Raw genomic sequence first — 24,383 nt, 5'->3', positions numbered from 1 at the left:
AACCCCAGCTGCAGCAGGTGCACGGGGGGGGGGGGGCAGCGAGGATCGTGCAGGGGCTGCGGGAGCTGCCCCAAGAACCGGCCCCTCTCGCAGCCATCCCAAACTCCACAGGAGACCACATCACCCCAATCTTTTATCCAAGCCTCGTCCCCAATTTGTGCGACGGCCCCAGCTGTCGCCCACAACAACAGCTTTCCCTAGGGCCGCCGAACACCCCCAGCCGATCTCGTAGCTGGTCGTACTTAGGTAACCCTGAGTTCAGCCGCACCACTCCCCACAACACCGGATCGAACAGGCGGCAGCTGATCTTCAGCTGAATCCCCCTTTCATAAGGCAGCAGCACGACGTGACCTTGCCCTGCTGCCAAACCTCCTCTGCTTTGTCTCGGGCCAGTCACTTCAGCCCGCAGCACGTTCCTCTGCCCGGGCAGCACAGCAGATACCCGCCGTCCTTGTCTCGCGAGGCAGCGTCCAGGGAGAGCCGGGCAGCGCCGCGGCTTCGCAACGCCGGCTGCGTTTGCAGGTGGTGTGTCCCGTCACCGCAAACTGCTGCGCTTCTGCGGAGCAGCCTGCAATCGCGCCGCCCCTTCCCTTCTCCAGGCCTCGCGCTACGGATTATCCTGGGTCAACGCCTTGCAGGGGCTGCTCGCCGGCTCCTGGTGGTGGTTCAGCAAGCTGGTCCCACCAGGACAGCTGGCGACCGCGTGGATCTTCTGGTGGTGGTTCAGAGACTGCCGGTGGCGGAAGCTCTTGCTGCAGCCGGTGCACTGGAAGGGCCGCTGCTGGGTGTGCCGGCGCTGGTGCTCCTCCAGGGACGCCTGCTGGGGGAAGCTCTCCGCACACTCGATGCAGCGGTAGAGCCTCTCCCCGGCGGCGCTGGCCCGCGCCGGCCGGCCTGTCCACCCGCCCCGCAGCTGCACCCCGTGGATGCGCTGGTGCTTCTGGAGGTGATGTTTCTGGATGAAGCCCTTGCCGCAGGCGGAGCAGCGGTAAGGGCGCTCGCCGGTGTGGATGCGGTAGTGCTTGTTGAGGTTGGACTTCTCGTTGAAGCTCTTCCCGCAGGCAGGGCACTGGAAGGGGCGCTCGCCCGTGTGCAGGCGCTGGTGCCGCAGCAGCGCGGCGTGGTGGGCCAGGCTCTTCCCGCAGGCGGCGCAGATGAACGACCCGTTGTTCTTCCTCGCGTGGCTCTGCTGGCGCGCCAGGAGGTTCCGCTTCAGCCGGATGCTCTTCCAGCCCAGCGGGAACATGCGGGGCTCGTCCTCCGGCACGCACGGCCGATCCTCTTCCAAGCCGGGCTGCGACAAGGCAGCTGCTGCGCTGGCTTCCTCTCCCAGCTGGATTCCCTGGGGCAGGGAGAACTGCTGTTCAGTCCCAACACTGTGCCCGTGCTCTGCTGGGAAAGACAAGCCTGGGGCAGGGCGAACTTCCCCCGGGACAAGCAGGGGCTTGAATTCGGGCTGGGCAGCGTGGTGCTTGCAGAGCTCCCCTAGGCCGTCTCCTGTTCCCTTCCGCTCATCCGAGCCAGGGTGACTCTCCCACGGCACTGGCTGCTCTTGGCTCAGGGGAGCCTCCTCTTCCAGCCTTACTGCGGACGGCCGGGGCAGAGCCAGCATTTCCGATCTTTCCTCCTGCGGCTGCTGCTCCTCCGTCTTGATCACGATCTTCTCACCTGCCGAGAGACAGCAATTCATTCCCAGCAAAGGAAAGCTCTCCGATGCCAAGAGCCCCAATTCAGGAGCAGGAGCTGAGCTTCCTCTGCAGCATGTTGGCAAGACGAACCCAGAAACGTGCCGTTAGAAAGTGAACAGGAAGATTTTTACCATGCCCAAAGAGGGAGAAGGACACGTGAGGCTGAGGGGTCTTTGGCATCTTTTTTGGGGGGGGGGGGGGGTCTAGTTATCTTGTTGAGCTTCAGGGCCATTCGATGTCCTGACAATGCAATACTCTTAAAGAAGCCAAAACAGAGAAAAATACGAATGCAAAGTTGAGGCTGCAGAGTCATTTGTCCTGGAAGGAGTCTTTGTCAGAAATGGCAAAGTTTAGGAGGGTCAGTCTGGGAAATGGGATCAAAACAAAGCCTTCCAGGAGCAGAAATGAGTGTCCGCCTGCAGGTGAACAGCTGCAGAGCCGCACTCACGCCAAGTCTGGCCGCAGACATCCCAGCCTCTCTATTTTCCGCTCTCTTTGGCAAGTGGCTTGTTCTGGGCTTAAAGATTTGTTCTTTAAAGTTTTAAAGAGGCCCAAGTCACATGGCTTAAAATCCCAACAGTTTCTGTCCCTGTGCAAGCCTGGAAGCTGCAGGGACCTGATGCACTGTCAGAGACGCTGCCGCTGTGTCTCGCGCACAGGCACCGGCTGCGCTGGGCCCTCTCTGCTGAGGGCTGTGAGGCAGGATCCTCAGCGAGCGGTGTCTAACTGCCATCCCGCTTTGGGCAGGTACCAGAGGTGTGCGAGCAACAGCAAAGCGGGCACAGTTAACATAAACCCTGCTTGGTTCTCCTCTGCCCTAGGAGGAGAGCATTCGGCGTGGACCCTCCTAGATTTCTTTCTCGCTAAGGTGGTGTTTTTCCTCCTCAGTTCTTAATTTCCATTCGTGCAACCCTTAACGACCTCCAGGAGATCATTTTGGCTCGTTTCTTAATGCTCGTTCTCAGCGATCGCTGCTGAGCGGGAGCACGCGTGACAGCTGCTGTGACTCACCAGAGCCGAGGTGCCCAGGGACGGCTCCCTTCTCCAGCAGCCCCTGAGTCCTGGGAGCCGAGTCCTCCCCGTCTTCACCTGGCGACAGCAGAGCGGGTTTGGAGCCGGTGTCACCCGGTCCTAGGAAGGAGGAAGCGGCTGTATGAACAGCTGATGCTGGGGATTGGCACCGACCCCCTTTGCGGCGATGAGAAAGGGCTGCTCTCGCACAGCCGGAGCCGTGGGACGCTTGGAGGGTCCCAAGCAAGTCATGAGCAAGGAGCACCAAACCTTACATGTAAAAAGGCTTCACCTCCCACTACCGGTTCTCCACCAAACTTCCACGCAACACAACAGCCTACAAACAACCTTGAGCTAGATTCAACCTAGGAGTTTCTGAAAAGCGGGTAGAGATTGATCCTCACCAAGGGAGACCACAGCCTCGTAACTCCCCTTCATTGCCATCTTGTAGAGCTCCTTCTGCCGGTTGTCCAAGCTCCCCCACTCCTGCTCAGGCAGACTGATCCCATCCTCCTCACAAGCTGCCGGGACCTGAAACCGCAGAAGGCGCTTGTGAGCATTTCCCCTCTTCCTTCGTCTCCCACCCGCGAAATCCCCACCGCTCCCACGCCAGCCGCAGGAAGCCAGGCTAGGAAAATAAGACGTAGGTCTCTCTTCCCCTCTGGAGCTCCGTGGCAGACACTGAACTCAGGGATCAATTTCAAAATTTCCAAATGGCTCTTGCTCCGTTGTTTCCCTCCGTCCACAGCTCCCGTGGCTGCTAGCTCTGTAAGCACCTCTCCTTCCCGTTACCCACACAGGCCGCCCGAAGCGGCCAGGTCAGCAACAACCCGCCTCTACCGCGGGAGCGGGACGGGGGGGAAGGAAGCTCTCGCTAGAAGCGAGGCTGCTGGTGGGGGCCCAGCAAGACTGCAAACGCTCAGGGTTTTCCTGCTGCCGCCCGGCCCTCCTGCGACGCTGTTACCTTGGGCATGTCCCCGTTGGGGCCCAGGCTGGGTCTCAGGGGCCAGCAGCTCCTGTTCTGCAGCTGACGCTCCACGTTCTCCAGGCGCCGCGTGTTCTCCTGGACGAGGGAGGCCAGCGCGGCCCACTTCCTCTCCAGCTGGCTGCCGAACTCCAGCACCGCTTTCTCCAGGTCCGTGATCTTCTTCTCGGCCGTCTCCGCTCGTCCCTCAAGGCTCAGCAGCCTCAGGGCTTGCGACTCCACCTTCCTCTCCACGGCCTGGACCGCAGCCACCACCGTCCACAGGGAGATCTCGGGCACCTGCAGCTGCTTGTCCCCCTCCGGGACAGGGATGGGGACATGGCCGGGGGGCTGTGGTGGCACCTGCTGCCAGGGCTCCGGCCCCCAGTCAGGCTCCTGCGAGCAGGGACAGGAGGGAAAAGAGGGGTCCTGAGTTGCACGGCTGACGCACGCCGGGGGGCCAGGAGGGAGCAGGTCAGCGCCCCGGGGTCCGGCGAGGGCCAACAGGCACCAGCGGGGGCCTCGGAGCTGGCCGGGGCGCGACGGGGGGGCCAGCAGGGCCGGAGGGAGCTGGTCAGTCCAGCTGGTACGAGGTGGGGGCCGGTGGGTGCTAATGGGTGCTGGCCGGGGGGGGGGGGGGTAGGATGGGGGGGCTGGGGGGGGGGCCGGCAGGGTCAGTGGGTGCGGGGGGGGGGCCGGGGGGGACTGGCAGGGCCGGTGGCTGGGGGGGTGCCAGGTGCTGGGGGGGCCGTTAGGGCCGGTGGATGTGGGGGGGGCCGGTGGATGTGGGGGGGGGAGGGTGCTGGGGGGGGGGCCGGCAGGGGCGGTCGGTGCCGCCGGGGGGGGGGGGACCGGAGGGGTGTTGAGGGCGGGCGGGGGCTGGCAGAGGTGGGGGGAACCGGCGGGGCCCGGAGATGATGGAGGGGGCCGGGGGAGCCGCCGGGTCCCGGTGCGGCCGCGCGAGCTCTCCCGCCGTTGGGGCCAGGGCCGAGCCGGGCCGGGCCGGGCCGGGCCGGGCCGGGCCGGGCGGCGGCGGCGCGGCCCCCCTCAGCACAGCAGCGCCGCGTCGGGCCGGGCCTGCCGCCTCGCGCCGAGCCCCGGCCGCAGCGGGGCCCGCCGGGGGCCGAGACGCCCGGTCGCCCCGGTTCTCCCGGTCCCCAGCGGGCCCCGCCGCCGCCCCGCGCCCCCCCGGTACCTGAGCGGGGCCCCAGCGGGCCATGGCCGCCCCGCGCCGCCGCCGCCGCCCCGCAGCGACCCCTGGCGGCACCGAGCGGCACCGCGGCGCCTCCCGGCGGCACCACAGCGACCCCTGGCAGCTCCGCCACGCGCGGCGGCCCAGAGCGGCACCACAGCGGCACCACAGCGGCACCACAGCGACCCCTGGCGGCTCCGCGCAGCGCAGCGGCCCCTGGCGGCCCGGGAGCGGCACCGCAGCGCCCCACCGGCGGCCCCTGGCACCCCCTGGCGGCTCGGCGACGCGCAGCGCCACACACACACACACACACACACCCCCCCCGCCCGGCGGGACCCGGCCCCGAGGCAGCGCCGTCCCCCGGCCCCGGATCCCCCCGCGCTCCCGGACCCGGACCTGGCCCCCAGCTGCCCCCACCCCCGGCTTCCCCCCAGCCCCAGCCCAGCTTCCACGGTCCCCCAGCCCCAGGGCTCCGCTTCCCCCCAGTTCTGGCTCCCCCGACCCCAGGTCTCCCCCCCCCCCCCACAGGCCCAGCTCCCCCTGGTCCCAGTTTCCCCTAGTCCCAGCTTCCCCCAGTCCCAGTTCACCCAGCCCACCAGTCCCCCCCAGCCCCAGTTCCCCCTGGTCCCAGCTTCCCGCAGTCCCAGCTTCCCTGGCCCCCCTGTTCCTCCCAGTCCCAGCTCCCCCAGTCCCAGTTCCCCCCAGTCCCAGCTTCCCCCAGTCCCAGCTTCCCTGCCCCCCCTGTTCCTCCCAGTCCCAGCTCCCCCAGTCCCAGTTCCCCCTGGTCCCAGCTTCCCCCAGTCCCAGCTTCCCTGCCCCCCCGTTCCTCCCAGTCCCAGCTCCCCCAGTCCCAGTTCCCCCTGGTCCCACCTCCCCCCAGTCCCTCCAGTTCCAGCTTCCCTGCCCCCCCCAGCCCCAGGACATGTTTCCCCAGCCCCCCAGCCCCAGCTCCTCACTGCAGCCCGGCCGGGGCCCCCCATCACTGCCCTGGACCCCCGCTGCCCACCCCCGGGGACAGCACGCCAGCCAAGACACAGCCACAGGACGCAAGTGGCTCCTGCTCTTTATTCCAGCCCGTTACATGCCAGTAGCGCTGCCAGCTCAGCGTGGGACCGCGGCAGCCCCAGCGCCGCCTCGCAGCACCCCTTCCTCGCTTGCAGCCAGAGACGCTTCCTCGCCAATTCTCAAACCTTCCTTCGCAGGTTCACTCTGGCCCTTCACGCGGGGGCTGCAGCTGGGCTGAGCACCAGTCCCTCCCTGAGCAGGCCAACGCCTGGGGCCGCAGCACCCCCTCGGCCCCACGGGCCCATCAGTTACCCAAAAGAGCGAGTGGAGCAAGGTCCCGAAGAGCCCCTGCCCGTTCAAGGGAAAGGACCCCGCGGCAGAGGCCTTCAATAGCACCGAGAAAAAGGCACACGGTGAAATTCAACACAGCAACCCACCGACCTAATTGTTCTAGGATCTCCTTCCTTAGATTATCTTCCTACAAAACCCAGCCTAACCGTTCCCTAAATCTGCTCCCTCAAAGCCCTTCAGCCTTAGCTCCAGTGCTCACCCTGCCCTGAGAATGCTCAAGTCTTATTTCAGCATCATTTTTACCCAAACTTATTTTCCCCCGTTAGCTCACTACCCAGCTCCTCAGCTCTAAAATGACCACTCACTTCCCTACCTAACTTCACATCTAATGCATGGCCAGTGGGGAAGACCAAGGTGACCTTTCCGGTGCACAAAGTCCCCCATGTCCCGCACAGCAATGCCGGGACCTGCCCCGCACAGCCTATGCGGAACAGCTACACAGGGAGACCAGGAATTGGTGGAGAACTGCCTGGGAAGCAACAGCACAACGGCTGCTGCACAGCCAGCACCTGGCCACAGCGGAGCTCAGCCTGGTGCTTGCGAACGATGACCAAAGGAAGCAGTTTTCAGCAGTCAGGAACGACCTGGTTTCTACAGCCATCTATTTACACTCTCTAATAAAGGGAAGAGTCCTTCATCTAAACATCGCCCAGTTCCTCCCCCGCAGCGTCTCTGCCCACCGCAGCTGCTCTTCCATCACTCGGATGTGAGGAGCAACCCCCGAGCACGGACGGTGTGTCCAGCACGGGGCAGGGCTGAGCGCCGCTCTGCAACGGGGGAGGCTGGGCTCAGCGCAGCACCGCGTGCTCCAGCCACGCTACCGGGGTTCGTCCAACCCGGTCACACTAGTGGGCGAGGAGGTAGAGAGGAGAAGGTAAGACAGCAGCTGTAAGAGGAAAGACACCTCCTGACTTTGCCCTGTTCCTCCAAACCTGGCGTCCCATGCCCTCCTCTCACCCCCCTCTCCCGCTACGCTGTCTACTTCATGTGGACACATTTGTGCTTAAACAGGTGCTGCTGACAGAGGTAACTCCTCACACTCGCTGCACTAGTATGGCCTTTCCCTCCTCGCGTGGGTCTTCCGGTGGACAACCAGGTGGTGGTGGCGCTTGAAGGCTTTCTGGCATTCAGTGCACTGATAGGGCCTCTCCCCCGTGTGGATCCGGTGGTGGCGGACAAAGTCAGAGGCCCAGGCAAAGCTCCTGTTGCAGCAGGGACACAGGATGAGGTGCTGGTCAGTGTGCATCCTCTGGTGGAGGATCAGGAAGCTCTGGCTGGAGAAGTTCTCCATGCACTCGCTACAAGTATATATCACTTTCCTAGAAGGCAGCGGGTACCTACTGGGGCTGGACTTCTCCCACTCAGCCACGGTGCCCTTGTTTTGGGCAGCGGACTGTGAGGCAGGGCACTGCGCCAAGCCGGAGCATTCCTCGGCATCAGAGCCCAGGCAGGACCCCTTGGTTGCCCGGATATGCAGATGACGTCGGATTTTTTTCTTGGATCTGAAGCTCCTGCCGCAGTGTGTGCAGATGTACGGCACCCAGCTGGCGTGGCTCCTCTGGTGGATGATGAGATTTATTCTCAGCAGAAAGTTCTTCCCGCACACAGGGCACGTGTAGAATTTCTCCCGAGTGGAGTTTCGCTGGCAGGCCGCAGTTCTGCCCATGCAGGAGCTCTCCACGGGGTCCCCCAGCGAAGTAACGGAGTGGCTTGGATCCGCATGTGCCGCTGCTTTGCAAAGACCTGGTACAACCTCCTTACCCGGATCTTCAGGAACATCATCCACTGGATCCTGGCCACCTTTCCCTGAATCTTTCACATCCTCCTCTTCCAGCCTCTTCAAAGGCATTTCAGGTGTTGGAGACTTCTCCGCAGCAACCTCCACTGGCTGTATTTCTGCTGCAATCCCCACCACAGCATCTGCTGGAAATTTTACAGAACCAATATCATTTTTCCACTCAGTTTTGAGGACAAAGTATAAACACCAAGGGTTCCTGCCTCCTTCCCTCTCGTCCTCCCGCTAGCCAGCAAGCTGGTGCAAACCTCCAAATTGCTCTCCTCTTCCAGCTCAGTGTTCTCACACCTGAACTGCAGGAAAGGGCACAGCTACAGTTCACCTCTGTAGACACCCCAAGGGTGATCTGAGACAACAAACAGCACTTAAGTAGGATGAGGGGAGTCCAACAGAAACATCAGGGGTTCATCCTTCAAAGCAAAATAACCAGGGGGGCTGGTTCACACTACGCCATGCCTTACCACTTACAGTTTCAAGGCTGGCAACTGCATTTACTGTCAGAACCCATTCGTGGCTCATCTGGATCACGTAAAATCCTGTCCTGAAAGCGCCAGGCGCAAAGATAGAGCTGCGGAAACCTCCTGCTGCTCCCTGAGCGTGCCAGCACCCCGTGGGACTGCAGGCCCCACCAAAGAGGGTGGAAGGACTCTGTACCTGCTGCAAGGGGAGGAGATGGAGACTGGTTTGGATCCACCACTTCACGAGAGCACGCACAGAGAGGTTGAGGAGGGGAAGGGGTTGGTTGACTGAAATCCACTGGGACAGGAAGGACTCCATGAGGGACGTGTGCTGCGAAAGCAGAAATAGTGATTACGATATTGGATTAGACACAGCCAAGGAGGGGCCCAAGACCTCTCACATAGGCTGGATTTGCCAGCCACTCACGTGCACAGCAGTCTGGCGGGTCTGCTGGGCTCCTGTTTTCCTCCAAATCCCCGCAGTTCCCCTCACAAGACTCCTCCTCCATTTTCACCTGCAGCAGAGCATCATTGCTCGCACAGCTAGGAGAGTCCAGCTCTGGGGAGAAAAAGGGCGCTCTGCTTTACCAGCGGCCAGCTGGGAGTTCAAAGGAGCAAGCGCAGGCGTGGGGGGACCGCGGGTCCCCTCCTCCCAGGTTCACAGTGCCGCAGGAGACGCAGAGCACGATCCCTGCGGCACACGCATTACCACAGGAGCTGCTGTACCAAGGGAGGGTTTCCAGGCTGCTGCTGTGTCCCAGCACATGCTCCCCCATCCTCTCTCAGCACAGAGGGATGCTCTCTGCCATCACAGGAGACACCTCAATCCCTGCGGCTGAGGGCAGGGATCTCAGTTGTCCTGACACACGGAGAGGAGCCAGGATCCTGGCAGGGAAGACACCCAGCGTCACTCACCTGCGGGCGGATCCACAGGCACGTCGGCTCTCTCCGGGTCGGACTGCGCTGGCACACACGGCTCTTCCCCTTTTTCAATCCGAGATAAGAGGTCAGGCTTGCACAGGGCACAGTCTGTTCAAGGGCAAGACAGACAGCAGGGGCAAGATGGGACAGTATCTCTGAGGGCGCATCCGCAGCCTTTTGCATGCAGCCTCAGCACAGAGGCCAGTGCCTGCCCAGAGAGCTCCATCTCCAAACCCAACAGTGTCAAGGCCAGCACACGGGGGGTTACGGGACACGGACAGGGCCCAGCAGGCAGCAGTCCTAGGCGGACAATCCGAAAAGAACCCTCTGATATGGCCCAAAAAAAGCCAGTAACAACTACTGGAAAATCCATCCCCGCTCCATCTAGGGGAAGTTCTCGCTACGGAAACTGTCTTCTCTCCCAGAAATTCACACTGCAGGTGGGAAAATTCTCTGAAGCACAGGAAAAGGATTGCAAGTGTCCTGATTGATACCCTGTTCGCCCACGTAACAGCTCTACCTCCACTTCCGCAGTCTGCCCCCACTACATTTATCTGCTCCAAACCACTGCTATCTACTGCTCATCACCAGCCAGGAGACCAGCCGGTCTGACAACAAAGTGAGGATCCTCATCCACTAAAGGACGAGGATAAAAGACTCCGACTCGTCCCACCTGTGACAAAAGCCACTGCCGTGAGGAAGACACTAGTTCCCTGCCCTGCTCTGGGATCACACTCACACCTCTAGTTCCTCAGCACTTTCACTCCGGTTCCTCAGGCTACACTTAGCGAGGAGCCCGCAGGACAACAGGGGGTAGCCCTGGCACCCGCTGCTGGGAGATCCAGGCCCCCACTCCATCGTCCGAACACCTGGAAAGAACGATGAGTGTGCGGTCCTGGCCGCGCTGCACGGGCTGCTGTCACGCAACAAGCACAGCTCCGAACATTTCATACGTACACCCATTCTCTAAAGAGAAAAACAATACCGAAGGCAATTCCTGAAAAACATCCCGTTTGGGAGAACTGATTTACACCGCTTCCTGCAAGCGGGCAGGTCTGCACCAAGCTACGAGGCAGCGCAAAGCGGCGTTTTCAGTTCGGGACGTCTCAGTCCCATCCCCAGCGCTTGCAAACACGGCTCTTTTCAGCAGGATTTCTACAGCGGGCAACCTCCGCTCGCTCCCAGAGGGGACAAGAGACCGAGCGGAGCATTGGAAGGCTCCAGAGCCCAGCGACACGCAAAGGGGCAGGACAACAACCCCGAGAGAGCTCCCGGGGCGGCAGCGGCCGCTGGCAAACCAGTGCAAACCGAGCCCTACAGAGGGAAACCAGCGTCTCGTAGTTGCCCTGCATCACGCTGCCGTACAGCTCCTTCTGCCACTCGTCCAGGCTCGCCCACTCCTGCTCGCTGAAGTGCACCGAGACGTCGTCGAAGGTCACCGGCACCTGCGGGACAGGGGCTGTGCTCAGCGCCGCGGGGGGGGGGAAGGAACAGACCCCCCCCCGAGGGGCCCCCGCAGCTCAGAGCACCCGCAGGTAAGTAAATGCCCCCCCCCCCAATTCCCCAAGCCTCACTCGCAGCTGCTGCCCCCCAACAGCCCCCCAAGGCCACACAAAGGATCCCCCGAGTCTTAAGGTGACACAGCCCCCCGCCCCCAAGCATCTCACATCACCCGCACTCCTCCGGACACTCCCCAGCCCCCCCCCCAAAACAGCCCCCAACCCCTCAAAAGAGCCCCCCAAGGTTGCACCCAGCCTCTCAGACCCCCCAGCACCACCCCCAGCCCCCCCAAGGGCTCCACAGGGGACCCCACCGCCTCACTCCCAGTCCCCCACACCCCACGAGCAGCCCCCACAGACCCCCAAGTGCCACCACACACCCATAGGGAGCCCCACCGCCTCACTCCCAGCCCCACACACAGCCCCCCAGCCCCACGAGCAGCCCCCACAGACCCCCAAGTGCCACCTCAGACCCATAGGGAGCCCCACCACCTCACTCCCCGCCCCACACACAGCCCCCACACCCCACGAGCAGCCCCCACAGACCCCCAAGTGCCACCACAGACCCATAGGGAGCCCCACCGCCTCACTCCCCGCCCCACACACAGCCCCCACACCCCACGAGCAGCCCCCACAGACCCCCAAGTGCCACCACAGACCCATAGGGAGCCCCACCGCCTCACTCCCCGCCCCACACACAGCCCCCACACCCCACGAGCAGCCCCCACAGACCCCCAAGTGCCACCACAGACCCATAGGGAGCCCCACCGCCTCACTCCCCGCCCCACACACAGCCCCCACACCCCACGAGCAGCCCCCACAGACCCCCAAGTGCCACCACAGCCCCCCACAGCCCCTTAGGGAGCCCCACCGCCTCACTCCCAGCCCCCACACAGCCCCCAGCCCCCCGAGCAGCCCCCTAAGTGCCACCCCACGCCACCCGCGGGCCCCACAGGCGTCCCCGGTGTCCCCCCCCCGGAGCCCCCGGAGCCCCCGGAGCGCGGCGGGCCGGTCCGTACCGGGGGCAGCGGCGGGGCCCAGGCGCCGCCGGGCCTCAGCGCCGCCTCGGCGCTCTCCAGCCGCCGCTCCAGCTCCTCGAGGCGGCCGCGCTGCTCCGCCATGACCCGCGCGACGCAGAGGGTCGGGCGGCCCCGCGCCGCCCCCCGCCCCGCCAGAGCCGGAGCCGGAGCCGGAGCCGCCGCGGCGCCGCCCGCCTCCGCCGCCAGGGGGCGCCCCGCCGCGCCACAGCGCCCCCCGCCGGCCGGGCGGCCCCGTCCCGTCCCCCCCCCACCGCCGTGCAGCACCGCCGCGGTTCCCTCCCCCCCCCCCCAACCGGAGCCCCCGGTCCGGCGGCGGCGCCCCGCGGGGCCCGGCCCGCCCCTCCCTAGGCGGCCGCCGGCACCCGGTGAGCGCGGAGCGGCGCGGCCGCCGGCCGCCAGGGGGCGCCGTGGCGCTGCGGGGCGCTGCGGAGAGGCGCGGGCTCCCCCTGGCGGCGCGGCGGCCCCGCGGCGCCCGGGCGGCTCTGGCGGCGGCTCTGGCGGCGGCCGGCGGCGCGGGCGGGCGGGCGCAGGTAGGCCCGGGCGGCGGCGCGGCGGCGCGGGACCGGGGCTGGGGCTGGCGGCGGGGACCGTGAGGGGCCGGGGGAGGCGGCGGCGCGGGGAGGGCCGGGACCGGTGTGCGGGGCGGCCCGGGCGGGGGAAGGGCCCATCACCGTGTCCCGGTTCCCCGCAAGGGCGGGGGCAGGGCCCGTCCCGGTGTCCCGGTTCCCCCACGGGTGAGGGAAGGGCCCGTCCCGGTGTCCCGGCCCCCCTACACATGGAGCAGGGCCCGTCCCGGTGTCCCGGTTCCCCCACGGGTGGGGGAAGGGCCCGTCCCAGCCACGCCACACGTGGGGCAGGACCCGTCGCAGGATCCCAGAACGGTTGGGGTCGGCAGGAGCCTCTGGAGATCATCTGGTCCAAGCCCCCTGCTCCAGCAGGGTCTCCTTGAGCAGGCTGCCCGGGACCAGGTCCGGGTGGGTTTTGAACATCTCCGAGGATGGAGACATCCCAGTCACCCCACGTGCAGGGAAGGACCCTTCCTGGCCATCCCACACATGGGGAAGGACCCATCCTAGTGTTCTAGCACCCCCCACACAGGGAAGGACCCTTCCCAGCCACCCCACATGTGGGGAAGGACCCATCCCGGCCACCCCACGTGTGGGGAAGGGCCTGTCCCAGCCACCCCACATGCGGGGAAGGGCCTGTCGCCACATGCCGGCTGCCTCCCGCACAGGGTGTTTCCTGACCTCTTCTTCCCTTTTACAATCAAACAGCCGTGGGGACAGGCCGGAGCCCGGTGGCTGACACCGTGCCAAAGCCACTGAGGTGCAAGGGTTGGAGCCACCACCGTGACCTCTCCCTGTCCTCGCGCGCAGGCTCAGGAGCAGGAAATGGACTCCCCGCGCTCGGCGAGTTTCCGCTGCCCCGTGGTTCCAGAACAAGCTGCTGCCAAAGGCATGAGGTCGTGCACCACGAGCATCTCCCTGTGGACGGTCGTGGCGGCCGTCCAGGCCGTGGAGAGGAGGGTGGACTCGCACGCCTCGCGGCTGCTGAACCTGGAGCGGAGGACAGTGACTACCGAAAAGAAGTATTTCGACTGTGAGAAAACAGTGGTGGATTTTGGTAACCAGATGGAGAGCAAACTGGCCGTGCTGGGCACCCTCATCCAGGAGTACGGGCAGCTCCAGCGGCGCCTGGAGAACATGGAGAACCTGCTGAAGAACAGGAACTTCTGGCTCCTGCGGCTGCCCCCGGGCACCCAGGGCGACGTCCCCAAGGTAACAAATGGCTATGCATGCTTTTGGGGGAAGGACCGCGAGGGTGTCACCCAGGCAGGCGGCCGCGGTGCTGAATGGACGCGCTGTTGTTAACAAATGACTGTTGTTAACCAACGACGGTTTGGAAGGGGGCATTTCAAACAGCGCGTGCAGGTGTCAGAAACGCATTTTTGCTTTTTCGCGTACATCAGCTGCAGCGTTTGCTTGCGGAGATTGTGAGCGCCGCACGTCAAATCCCTGTCGAGATGAGTGGGTTGAGATCTCTAGATATACCTCACGCAATTCAAGCACTCCCTGAGACAACAGTTTAGTTCAAGGGGATCACATTACCTTTGTAAATGACCGTAGAAGCGTCAGCCTGGAAGGGACCTCAGGATCTGCTCCAGTATCCCCATGTTCCAAACAGGCTTAGTTATCCCAGCCTCATCCCTGAGACTTTTATCAAACCTCTTGGAAAACCTGCAGTGGCGTGGGGCCTGCAGCCTTCTTGGGCTCCCTGCTCCAGTGCTCCACAACTCTTACACCTCACTGTTCCTAGGATCTGACTTCAGTCATTTCTGCTGCAAATTAAGCAGATAATTCTCTTCTTGTACTTAATACAAAATCACACATTCTACCTTGTTAACATCAAACATAATTCGTTTGTCATTTTCTCAACCTCATCTTGAAACGAGGTGCCCAGAAGGAGACCTCTCGCAGTAGCCAAGGCTCTGCAAGGGCCAGCTCTTAAAATTAATGCTGCCATTGTGCTCTCCCAGTAATTCACCCACACAAGTGGCAGCCTTCTCCCACTTATCTTTAAATATTTAATGAACTTTGCAGAAACAGCTTAACTTCTAATTGCTTTCTGCAGAATTGCTGTCCTGTGTCACGAACAAGTATCAAGTAAGGACTGTTTGTTCACATACGTGTATATAATTGTATCTCATTATAAAAGGACAAATTCATACATTTTACACTGAGTAGTAGATTCTTCCCCTTAAACAATTACACTGAAGTAAATGAACTACCTTTATAATCAGCTAAGGCTCTGCATAAGGAGATGTAGGAATATTCTGGAATTCACAGTGGGCTTTCCAATAATTAGCACAAATGAACAAAGTTCTTTAAACTGAAGGTCTGAGTCATTCCTCTCTCTCCTGTTTTGTACTCTTTGTATTAAGCCTTACTTCCCTCTTCTCAATGCTCTAAGGGTGGCAGGGCCAGCTCAAGTACCAGACAAGGTGCAGAGTTTGTAACTTTTATGCTTACAGGTCCCAATGGCATTTGGAAATGACACTGCTTCCTTTTCTGAGCGAGAGTGGGAGCATCTAGAAGAAGGGCAGAAAGAGCTGTACAAAAATATGATGAAAGGGAACTATGAGTCTCTGATCTCTCTGGGTAAATATCACTTTTTCGGTCATTTATTGGTGCTTCTGGACTAACTCTGTTTTGGGGACTTTTTCCCAAACCCGGGAACCAAAGCTGTAGAAACTCGTAGACGTCTGTGTTCGTTGCTGATGCCAGCATGGAGCGCGGTGCGCGTAACATCCAGTCCCTGGGGATCCAGTGTTTGCTGGATGGGGATATTGGCTGCAGTTCACCTCGGTGTTACATCCAGACACCTGGTCCATGCTGTGTACAGTGGGCATCTAGAAGTAGGTGCTCAGGTGTCAGGCTGGATTAAAGACAATAAATAAGATTTGGAAGTTCAGGCAAGGTCACTCCCCCTCCTTGGGCTTTAGGGATGTAGGGAACAGTTATGCCAAGCTGGTTTCCATTTCTGTCCCAAGAACTGGGAGTTAAATCGCCCTGCCCAGTGGGGCTTGGTTTGGTAGCTCTGGTCTTTCTGCCCAGCGAGGTGTAGCCGAGTCCCCGCGGTGTTTGCAGGGGAGTGTTCCTCCCCGTGAATACAGCAGAATCCGCTCACCCCAGCAGGCGTGTGTTCCTCCAGGCTTTTTTCATCACCTGGCACAAACCGCAGTGAGGGCGGTTTGATGCAGCACGGAAACTTTAATATCTGTATTCCTCAACAGACTATGCAATCTCCAAACCTGACCTCCTGTCCCGGATTGAGAGAGGAGAAGCACCCTGCGGTGGGAACCAGGCAGATTCGGCAGAGAGAGACGTTCCTGCAGAACCAAGTGCAGGCAAGAGATGAATTAGGAGTTTATCCTCAGGCATAATGTTTGTGTATTGTTGTCACCAGAGGATGTCACAAGGTGATAGTCCTGATTTGCTATGGATGGAGCTTGTCAGATCTTGTTGAGCACGAGGTTCAGGGGGAATAAGACAGTGTTAGAAAAAACATAATGGGATTGATCTTTCCCATTAGCAGAGTCTCTGGCGTTTACACGTGATGTGAGCAGCCAGGACAGCGGAGAAGGAGCGCAGTGCCTGAGAGGACAGGATGATCCGAGGGAGAGAATAAATATGCTGGCTGAACCCAGAGCTGGTAAGTGTTGTTCTGAAAGTGTGTGCTTGGACATGTCCGGCGGGGAGGGCACTGTCCTGAACCACGATCAGCTGAGAGGTAAGAGGGAAACTGCTTCTCTGGAGAGCTGAGTAAAGCTCCAAGAAAGAGAACCGGAGTAGGAGACACTGAAGAGAGGTTGTATATAAAAGCAGTGTAACTGGGTGCAAACTTTGGCACAGCAAGGGAAGAGCCAAATGGTGTTGTGATATCCAGTAAAGAAACCTGTGTTTCCTCTTTACGTTAGCAGACTACGCCATCCCGGAGCCAAGCTTTCCATGCGTTGTGAAGCAAGAGGAGGAGTCGTGTGTGGAGGAGCACAGAGCTACGGAGGGTGCAGAATTTGCAGAGCTCAGTGTGGGTGAGTTCGGAGCAGACGCACAACGTGCTGTACAGCCGGAGATAAGGTGGAGGGCTGATGCCGCACAACGGCACCCTTAACCTTCCCACTGCAGGACAGCGTATGCTGAGCTGCGGGGACTGCGCAGAGGCAGGTGGGAGAGTGAAGAAAGGACAAGAACCACACTGAGGTTAGGAAGGGCAAGAGAAAGGTTAGGGACAGTATTGCTAGTAGAAAGGTTAAAGTGCCAGGTAGGCAAAACGCTGCAAGTGAAGGGACAGGAACGCCCGAAATAAGTCAAACAGAATACAAGGCGTTATTAGGAAAGGAATTGAGAACAATTTTCAGTGTCTTCTCCACAGACGTTGCTATGCCACAGTGTTGGAAAGGTGTTTGCAGTTCACCTGATCTTGAAAAGGATATAGTAGTCAGTGACATGGTCCAGAGAAGAGCAGCAGGATGGACAGCTTCTGTATCAGGAGAGGCTAAATACAGCAGGACCCTTTAGCCTGAGTAGGGCATGGCAAAACAGGGGATACAACACAAGTCTGTGCATTCGTGAATGGTGCAGGGCAGGGACTGTAGGAACAACTCTTCACTATTTCTCACGCTCCGACATCAAGGGAGCACCTAGTGAAACAGGAGGCGTTTGCTTTAGGCCGAGCAGCAGAGAGTCTCTTACTGTACACACGTAAGCTGTGGAACATACTGCCTCAGGGCACAACAAAGGCTGAAGGCAAAATGGGCTCAGAAGGGGTTTGGGCAAACTTGCAGATGAGAACATCGTCTCTGGCTCTGATCATGCTACGGGGCAGCCGTTCCCAGCATTTGGCAAGGCGATGGCTGCTGCAGAGCACAGCTCTTCTCTGCTGCCCCTGAGCTTCTGAGCATCTGGCCCAAGAAGCTCCTTCCTCCTGGTGCAGTCTCACGACTTCCAAAGCTTATGTGCTGCTCTTTTCCTGGAATTTCTTCTGCTTGATGGAGGCATTCTCAGAAAAAGGGAACTGTGCTCTAGAGCAGTCCCACAACAGCTACATAACAGCTGGGGCAGTGACCGTTGAGCTGGGATGGCTCTTTTATTCCCAGTGTTACAGTAATATTACTTACCTGATTAATAGACCATTCCCAGCCCACCAGTCACTTCCTTGTTTTATGCTCTCTTCCTCAGTGTCAGTCCTGATCTCTGTGTATTCTCTTTGTGATGCCTGAGGGGTGTTTGTGGGGCTTGGTCAGTTTTTGATGTTATTTCCCTGCTGATAATAAACCTTAGACCCTTTTTGTCATGCCTCTTGGGTCCCCCCGGCATGCCCTGTTGTCAGTTGCTCTGCAGCGCTAATGACCTGGGAGGTAACACATTTTAGACAGGAGGCCAGTCCCCACGCTGGCCTGCTAGATTGTGCCCTCAGTCTGTCCACAACTTTCTAACTGGTTATGTGTTGGCAGTTTGTGTTGTTGACCTGTGGCTGGTTTTCCACCTGTGGGTTATATTCATATCCAGGTCAGCTGAACAAAGGGTTCAGGTAGGAATGGGAGTCGAGAGTAAGTCCCAGACAGACGTGGCTCGGAATTGAGGAGCAATGAACCCCTGCCAGAGCAGCTGTACTTTTACTGCCTCGGAAAAGACTCTGGAAGAGGTTTCCTCATAACATACATATCTAAAGCAGTAGCAGGTGTGTCTCGGAGTCAAAACCAGCTAGTGTTCGTGTGTCCTCTTTAAAGAAGGAGGCTGCACAGACGGGTCCCCATGTCCGGGGAACAGAGGGAAGGTAGATCCCACGGCAGGGGCTGGTGCTCTCTGAAGAGTGAAAAATACTGAGTCATTGGTGTGAGGAGGGAGGCAGATACCCAGGCTGTGTGAACAAAGGAGGCAAAGGGCTACCCCAGGTTCATGAGATATCAGCACTTAGGAGAAGGAGGATGGCTGGAGACAATTTTGGAAACTGTCTGGGGAGTGTTCGACCCTGCTCTCCTGGAAGGCAGCACTTCTTTCTGCCCCCTCCCTCGCAGCTTCTCACATTCGCTGCTAAGCCAGCTGAAATGGAAGCGTTCTTGTGCTTTTCACTCGTACCCTCTCTCCTCTTCGTCTTCAGCTAGCTCTGCTGATCTGTGAGTGCAGCTGCCTTTCATGCTCCCTGTGTAAGACAGGCCTGTTTGATTCGTGTGTGGGGGAAGGAATCGGGGGATTTCAGAAGTGTCTTGTACCTCAGGCCAATGAATGTCCCCTTTGTTGTTGTTTTCAGTTCCAGCAGATGAGGTGCTGATGTTCAAAATAGAAGAGGACTCTGAGGAATCTCTTCAAAGCTCGGAGACCCCCAAGACTCTGTCCAGGGAATCACAGGAGCTTGTTTTCCAGGGTCCCAGTGAGGAGCTGCCCTTTGATAGTCCGTACAGCTCCCCGGTGCAGCAGAGAAACCAGAGGACGAGCGGGCTGGTACCGTCTCCCCCAGGGGAAGGGGGTCTTAGCGAAAGCAACGCTATCACATTTTACGAGCAAAGCTGTCCCACTGAGAGACCTCACACATGCGGTGCCTGTGGGAAGGGCTTCCGGCTGAAGAAGATCCTCACGATGCACCAGCAGAGCCACGGCACGCTGTGCTGTGGTGAGCGCACTGAACACGACGAGAGCTTCCTGCATCAGCAGCACTTCAAGCTGCACCAGCAGATCCACGTGGAGGACAGGACCCATGCAGCCGCGGAGCGCACGGAGAGCCTCAAGCAGAACAACAGTGCGAAAGCCCCCGCCAGGATCCCAGCCACGGACAAGGCGTACAGCAGTCCCAAGTGCATGAAAAGCGTCAACACCAACGGCAGCTACAGGCCAAGTCAAAAAAGCCAACTGCGGGAGAAGCCTTACAAGTGCAACAAGTGTCAGGAGAGCTTCTCCCAGAAGAAAACCCTCGTCATCCACCAGCGTGTGCATTCAGGCCGGAGCGGAGGGGTCCTGGGTTGCTCGTACTGTGGGAAGACCTTCAGCCACCCCTCCAATCTGATCCGGCATCAGAGGATCCACACTGGAGAGAGGCCATACCAATGCAGCGAGTGCTCAAAGAGCTTCACCCAGAAGCAGCACCTCCTCCAGCACCAGAAGATCCACCTGCGTGAGAGGAACCGTGTGGGTACACAGAATGTGAGAAAGGCACCACTAGACAACTTCTTCTAGGTTGTGCTGGGCTTGCTCAGATTCTACTGCCCCTGGAGGAGGTGGAGGAGGAGAAAGTCTCTGTCTCTCTGCTGCTCAGCATTAAGGCTCTCCGACAATTTAATCCAAAGGGTCCATGCAAAGTAGGATTAGGATTCACCCTGGCACCAGTGCCCTTTTCTTCATGGCGTGATGGTATGCCATGGTACCTCCTAGTCAGCCTGAAAATCTCTTGAGAATGGAAGTGTTTAGGACCTCTCCAGGTTTAAAGGAAGCATATGGAATCAGTTGGTTGAACTGGTTACAGCTAGGTAGAGTTTTTCCGAAGCAGCTTGGAGTTTCCCTGGCTGCTCCCTGTGCTGAAGTTCTGCTGTGCTCAGTTTCATGGGCAAGTTTGAGTTGCATATTCTCAAAAGACTCTTGGCAACTAAACGCACGCACGAGGTGAGGCCTTGCTCACGGTCTGCACAGATGCCACATTCGCCAAGGTGGGGCAGCCAGTAAATTCCCAACTCTCTGTGTGCCTCAGCACAGGCCAAATGATGTTTTCATTGCTGCTACTGCTCAGGAAGCTAGCTGGAAAAAAAATAGGTACGGTTCCTTCTCTAGAGCTTAAAACTGGATTTAGTTTGTTGTAAATTATAACGGCAGGGCCAAATTCTGCTCTGAGCTGCTCTGATACGCATCAGGATGCGTACCGTGGGAGACTCTAGACTTGCACTGCAGTAACTGTGAGGGGAATTTGTTCCGTCGTCTGTCACTTCTGAACACACCTAAAGGAGATGGCATCAGCCAAGCTCCTGTTGATACCTCTAAGACAATTCCAGTGGAACTGAATGGGGAAACCACTTGTTAGCCAGAGGTGGTGCACATCTGTACTCCTGTGCTGAAGTAAGTGGTGGGATAGCGGTTCTTCTGGTAGCTGCCTGTACATTAACACTTCTGTTCTGCTTATTTATTATTCATTGTCTTTTCCTGTCTTTATCTCCCTTTCTCCCTGCGTAGCCTGGGGTACAGGTGCTTTTTGCCCTTGAGGATGAGCTTTCATTAGATCCCAAACAGTTAAAGAAACATTTCCCAGCAACTCAAATTTGGCGAGCAACTTGCCCAAATATGTCATGCAGCGTTGGGGCTCCTGTTGTTACCTGACCAGGTCTCCTAGTTCCCACCATCACTAATCTGTGTTTAGAAGCCCCCTCGGTTGCTTCCAGACCCCAAGGTGTCCAGAGGACGTGGGGAGGGTTGCAGGGGGCTCGTCCCCCGCGGCAGAGATGTGCACTGACTGCAGCTGGCTGCCGTGAGCTGCCCTTGGGAGCGAAAGGCCAAGAGGCCTTAGGAGAGGGGAAGGGCTGGTTGAAGGCTTGTGCCTGAGCGCAGGCTGCCTCAGGGCGTTGTTGTGGCCTTTAACCAAGGAGACCATGGGCAGTAGCCGCTGATGCAGAGGAGCTGGAGAAGTCAGCCCATTTCCCAGGCCGTTCCCCCCCAGACCTACCTGAAAGCTTTTCAACCCACTCCCGCTCAGACTTGTCCCTAGCCAAGCCACACTGGAATGAGATCTGCTCCAGCAGAGCCTGGAAACCAGCCCGTGGTTGTTGTTGCACTGTATTGGCTTTTACACGCTTTCCTCTGGAAGCTCGTTTGAGCGAGGTCTCTTTCCAGGTCCTTGCTGCCGGCAGAGCAGGAGGGCTCCCGCGCGTGCTCCGGCCCAGCCAGCGAGGCCAGCTCAGAGCCTCTGCTCTGTCAAACCACCCTGACTTTTGCCCGGAGCAGGCTGGCGGGAGCCTGCGCGAACTGCTCTGAAGCCACGCTGTGGGAACTGGCACAGAGCCACACGTGCGGAAATGCCTTCAGCTGCAGGTGTTCGCTTGGTGACCAACTGCCTGCAGCGTTGTCCTCTCATCTTAGTGCTGCTGAGGGCTTTGATTTCGCAGTTTCTGAAGAGCGTGAGCAGGCCTGCGTGTGGCAAGCCTGTCTCTGCGCGTGCATTCGTTTTCTCAAAGGAATAAGTCCCTGAGGACAGAGGATTTCATGTTCTGTCGCTTCTTAGTGTTCGGTGGCCACCTGCTACCATGAAGCAGCGAAAGCAGACTAATTTTTCTCCCGCATTTGTCCAGGTCTGACCGACATGCTAAAGGAGAATCTCTCGGAAGTCAGCAGTATAGGGCATTTGATACCTGGACAAGCAGCCTGGGCCTTGTCCGGTAAGCAGATCGACTAATCAGTCCTTCAGTGGTTTCTTACTGAATCCAGTTAAATTTCTTGTCTCCCTTTTACCCTTCTGTTACCTAGACTGTGAGCCCTCCGGGGCAGGGAGCTTGTTTCTATCTGTTTGTAAAATGCCAGTTAAATTTGCAGCGGTAGATACTTGATTTTTAATAACAACAGTAACATTAAACTTGAACAGATTAAAGCTGTGAAGTTCTAAATGCTTCCCCCCCCCCCCACAATCATTCTGCTATGCTCTAGGCAAAGCCCTGCCCGGACCTCGGTGTGAGTCCTCAGGGACATCTCATGTTCATTGTCACCAGGCTCCTAGGGAATCGCGTTCTCTCATCTTCCCTGGGAGCAGGAAGTCCCTGTCTAATCTAACACCCATGTTTCCGGCTCAAAGCAAATGGCAATTTGTAGTATCGTACCCTACTGACGGAAGACAAAGTCTGTGTTGAATTGGAAAGAGGATGGCATGGGTTTTCTTTTTTTTTTTTCTTTTTTTTTTAATATTGCAGTGGAACCTAAGCAGAAGAACTGCTGTCAGTGTGCGTATCTGAGATCTGGAGAGGGCCTGAACTGTAATAGCTTCTAACCATAGCACGTGAATAAGCTCACGTACAATTCTCATTCTGCAGACCAAATCAGTCCTGCTGCCAGCAAAAAGCTTTCAGCAACCACAGCGTTACAGTCTCCATTAGCTTAGCCCACTCAGTTGAATCTAGGAAATGCAGGATGCATTTTAGGATAGGATGCAAAGATACTGTTGCATAAAGCAGCAGAGGCTCAGTTATCATTGAAAAATTAAAACCAGCTTCAAAGATGAGCTGGTTCCACTGTGACTGCAACATCCTAAATCTTAGCTGGGATCACTTTGGCGATGTGCACAAATTATTTACAAACCTAACTACAGGGGCTTGTTCTGGGCGGTTACTGTGTCTTACAAAAGGACAGGAACAAGTGATATTGAAGTCTTGCGGCGTTGCCCGCTCTCCTGCCTGTTGCACTACTGCCGTGTACGTTCTAGCGTGTCGGACCTCCCAAACTTCATTATTGTTAGGCATTTTATTTTTAGACAATAGTTAAAATACAGAAGCTGCCTGCCAACTGATGTGCTGTTCGCATCTGAGATTAGCTTCTCCTTCTACGTGTCTCTGTAACCACAACCATAGAAGAATCAGTGTCCGGATAGCAAAAAGATAGGCATTTTAGAAAGGTGGGTTGGGAGGTTTGCACTACCTTAACAACGCTATCTTATTTTTGATTGGGAGAGTTACTGTGTTAACCGTTGTCTAAGCATCAGAAGTACTTGATGTGTGCTCCGTATTTCATCTGTTCTTGATGCCGCCGTTGATATCAAAGATGAAGCAATATTTTGCACAGTGAGTCACGTTTTCCCTCTCTAGCCCTGTTCCCCTGTATTTCAGAGATAAATACATATATTTAAAATGAATCTGAGAGTTCTTTTGAGATTTGTGCTTCTTATGTTTCGAAAATTCAGTCCTGAAACCAAGAAGAAATTTTGTTGAGTGACATAGGAATGCGCCGGTCTTCGGACTGCACTAGCCTTACCGGTTGCTTGCTGTTTAGCAACACCCAGATTCCTTGGAAGTCAGCTTAATACAGGACCACTTTCCCTTCCTTGCCTTGCACGGACAGAGCGATGCCTACAGGAAAGAGCAGAAGCTACAGGGGAAGGCAGAGAAGCTGCATTGATGGGGAGGGAATATTTTGGGAGAGCACGAGGTCTCCCTCCTGCCCGGCCCAGCCTGAGACGCCTCATGGAGTCTCCATACCTTCCACCAATAGGTGCTAAACTTCTACCATCCTCGGGAAGCTCTTCTCAGCATGCAACATTTTTCCAGCCCTCTGTTACTTAGGCTGCTATAGCTTAGGCTGGAGCAGAAGAGATGCCGTAAGTCTTCCACCAGGCTCAGACGCCCAAAGTTTAATTAGCCGGAAGGCTTTCACACTGTGATCAGCCTAATAGGAGGCTGTAATGTGGGATTCCAAGGGGAGAAAAGCCAAGACAAGTGGCTTTCTGCGCTTTTGGCCAGGGAGCTGAGCACTTTTAACCAAGGCTGCGGGCACTCAACAGTCCTGAGCACCCCGTCTCTCTTGCTACCCTTGGTATCTACAGATTCGAGGTGGCTTCAGCCTGCTAGCTGTAAACACGCAGGGATTTTAAAGGTGACACTGCTGGCTAGCTGAGCGACTTGGGAGGACATCCTGCAGAGCCCTGACGGGGATCCTGCAGTACAGCAGGGATGGGCACCCATGAACTAGGGAGTCAGCTCAGCTGGAAAGAAGTGTTGGTCCCACACAGCTGCTATTTTTCACCACCAGAAGCACACCAGACTCTGACCTTGAGAACGTGCTAGGTGGTGAAGAGCTCAGGAATGTTCTAATCCACCGGAGAAGTCATCCAAAGCCAGGATATGTTGAACGTGCAAAGCGATTCACCAGTTCAGAAAAACGTGCACAGAAAAACGTCCCCTGAGGAGGCCGTGGGTCCGCCGGCTCCTCGCGGCCCCGGAGGAGC

The 24,383-nt window shown here is 58.3% G+C and overlaps 3 protein-coding genes across 4 annotated transcripts in view; 1 reads left to right on the top strand and 2 right to left on the bottom strand.

Annotated features, from left to right (window-relative positions):
* LOC106496054 (uncharacterized) overlaps nt 1-22,047 on the top strand; it is a 41,519-nt gene extending 19,472 nt beyond the window's left edge. The window contains exons 14-19 of the mRNA XM_067292232.1: nt 639-988; nt 13,301-13,702; nt 14,956-15,082; nt 15,718-15,831; nt 16,402-16,515; nt 18,735-22,047. Of these exons, the coding sequence (XP_067148333.1) occupies nt 639-988; nt 13,301-13,702; nt 14,956-15,082; nt 15,718-15,831; nt 16,402-16,515; nt 18,735-19,654 (2,027 nt within the window). The 3' untranslated portion in view covers nt 19,655-22,047. The remainder of the gene's footprint in view (nt 1-638; nt 989-13,300; nt 13,703-14,955; nt 15,083-15,717; nt 15,832-16,401; nt 16,516-18,734) is intronic.
* Nucleotides 61-4,912, bottom strand: LOC136991322 (zinc finger protein 777-like). The gene is made up of 5 exons (XM_067292111.1): nt 4,859-4,912; nt 3,664-4,059; nt 3,104-3,230; nt 2,700-2,819; nt 61-1,668 (listed from the first exon to the last, which is right to left on the bottom strand). Exons 1-5 carry the CDS (start codon nt 4,880-4,882, stop codon nt 608-610), a joined length of 1,728 nt encoding a protein of 575 aa, XP_067148212.1. The 5' UTR covers nt 4,883-4,912; the 3' UTR covers nt 61-607.
* LOC106496050 (zinc finger protein 777-like) lies at nt 5,903-12,065 on the bottom strand. 2 transcript variants are annotated; one of them, XM_067292116.1, is made up of 6 exons: nt 11,904-12,065; nt 10,704-10,830; nt 9,380-9,493; nt 8,892-9,023; nt 8,661-8,795; nt 5,903-8,134 (listed from the first exon to the last, which is right to left on the bottom strand). In XM_067292116.1, exons 1-6 carry the CDS (start codon nt 12,003-12,005, stop codon nt 7,260-7,262), a joined length of 1,485 nt encoding a protein of 494 aa, XP_067148217.1. In that variant the 5' UTR covers nt 12,006-12,065; the 3' UTR covers nt 5,903-7,259. The 2 variants fall into 2 exon arrangements, with proteins under 2 accessions (XP_067148217.1, XP_067148218.1); XM_067292117.1 differs by having other exon boundaries at nt 5,903-8,131.
* Nucleotides 22,048-24,383: the final 2,336 nt, after the last annotated feature.

This window comes from Apteryx mantelli, chromosome 2 (assembly GCF_036417845.1).
Source record: "Apteryx mantelli isolate bAptMan1 chromosome 2, bAptMan1.hap1, whole genome shotgun sequence".
Classification (NCBI taxonomy): domain Eukaryota; kingdom Metazoa; phylum Chordata; class Aves; order Apterygiformes; family Apterygidae; genus Apteryx; species Apteryx mantelli.
The sequence above is the reverse complement of the archived record's forward strand: the minus strand, read 5'-3'. Positions and strand labels throughout refer to the sequence as shown.

What these genes read in the sequence shown, in the direction of transcription:
- LOC136991322 (XM_067292111.1), bottom strand. Translation starts at nt 4,882, where the DNA reads ATGGCCCGCTGGGGCCCCGCTCAG. An exon ending in CCCGCTGGGGCCCCGCTCAG is followed by an intron (nt 4,060 to 4,858) that starts GTACCGGGGGGG and finishes CCCTGCTCGCAG; the next exon opens with GAGCCTGACTGGGGGCCGGA. An exon ending in CCAACGGGGACATGCCCAAG is followed by an intron (nt 3,231 to 3,663) that starts GTAACAGCGTCG and finishes CTGCGGTTTCAG; the next exon opens with GTCCCGGCAGCTTGTGAGGA.
- LOC106496050 (XM_067292116.1), bottom strand. Translation starts at nt 12,005, where the DNA reads ATGGCGGAGCAGCGCGGCCGCCTCGAGGAGCTGGAGCGGCGGCTGGAG. An exon ending in CGAGACGCTGGTTTCCCTCT is followed by an intron (nt 9,494 to 10,703) that starts GTAGGGCTCGGT and finishes GCCCTTGAACAG; the next exon opens with ACTGTGCCCTGTGCAAGCCT. An exon ending in GCCTGTGGATCCGCCCGCAG is followed by an intron (nt 9,024 to 9,379) that starts GTGAGTGACGCT and finishes TTTTCTCCCCAG; the next exon opens with AGCTGGACTCTCCTAGCTGT.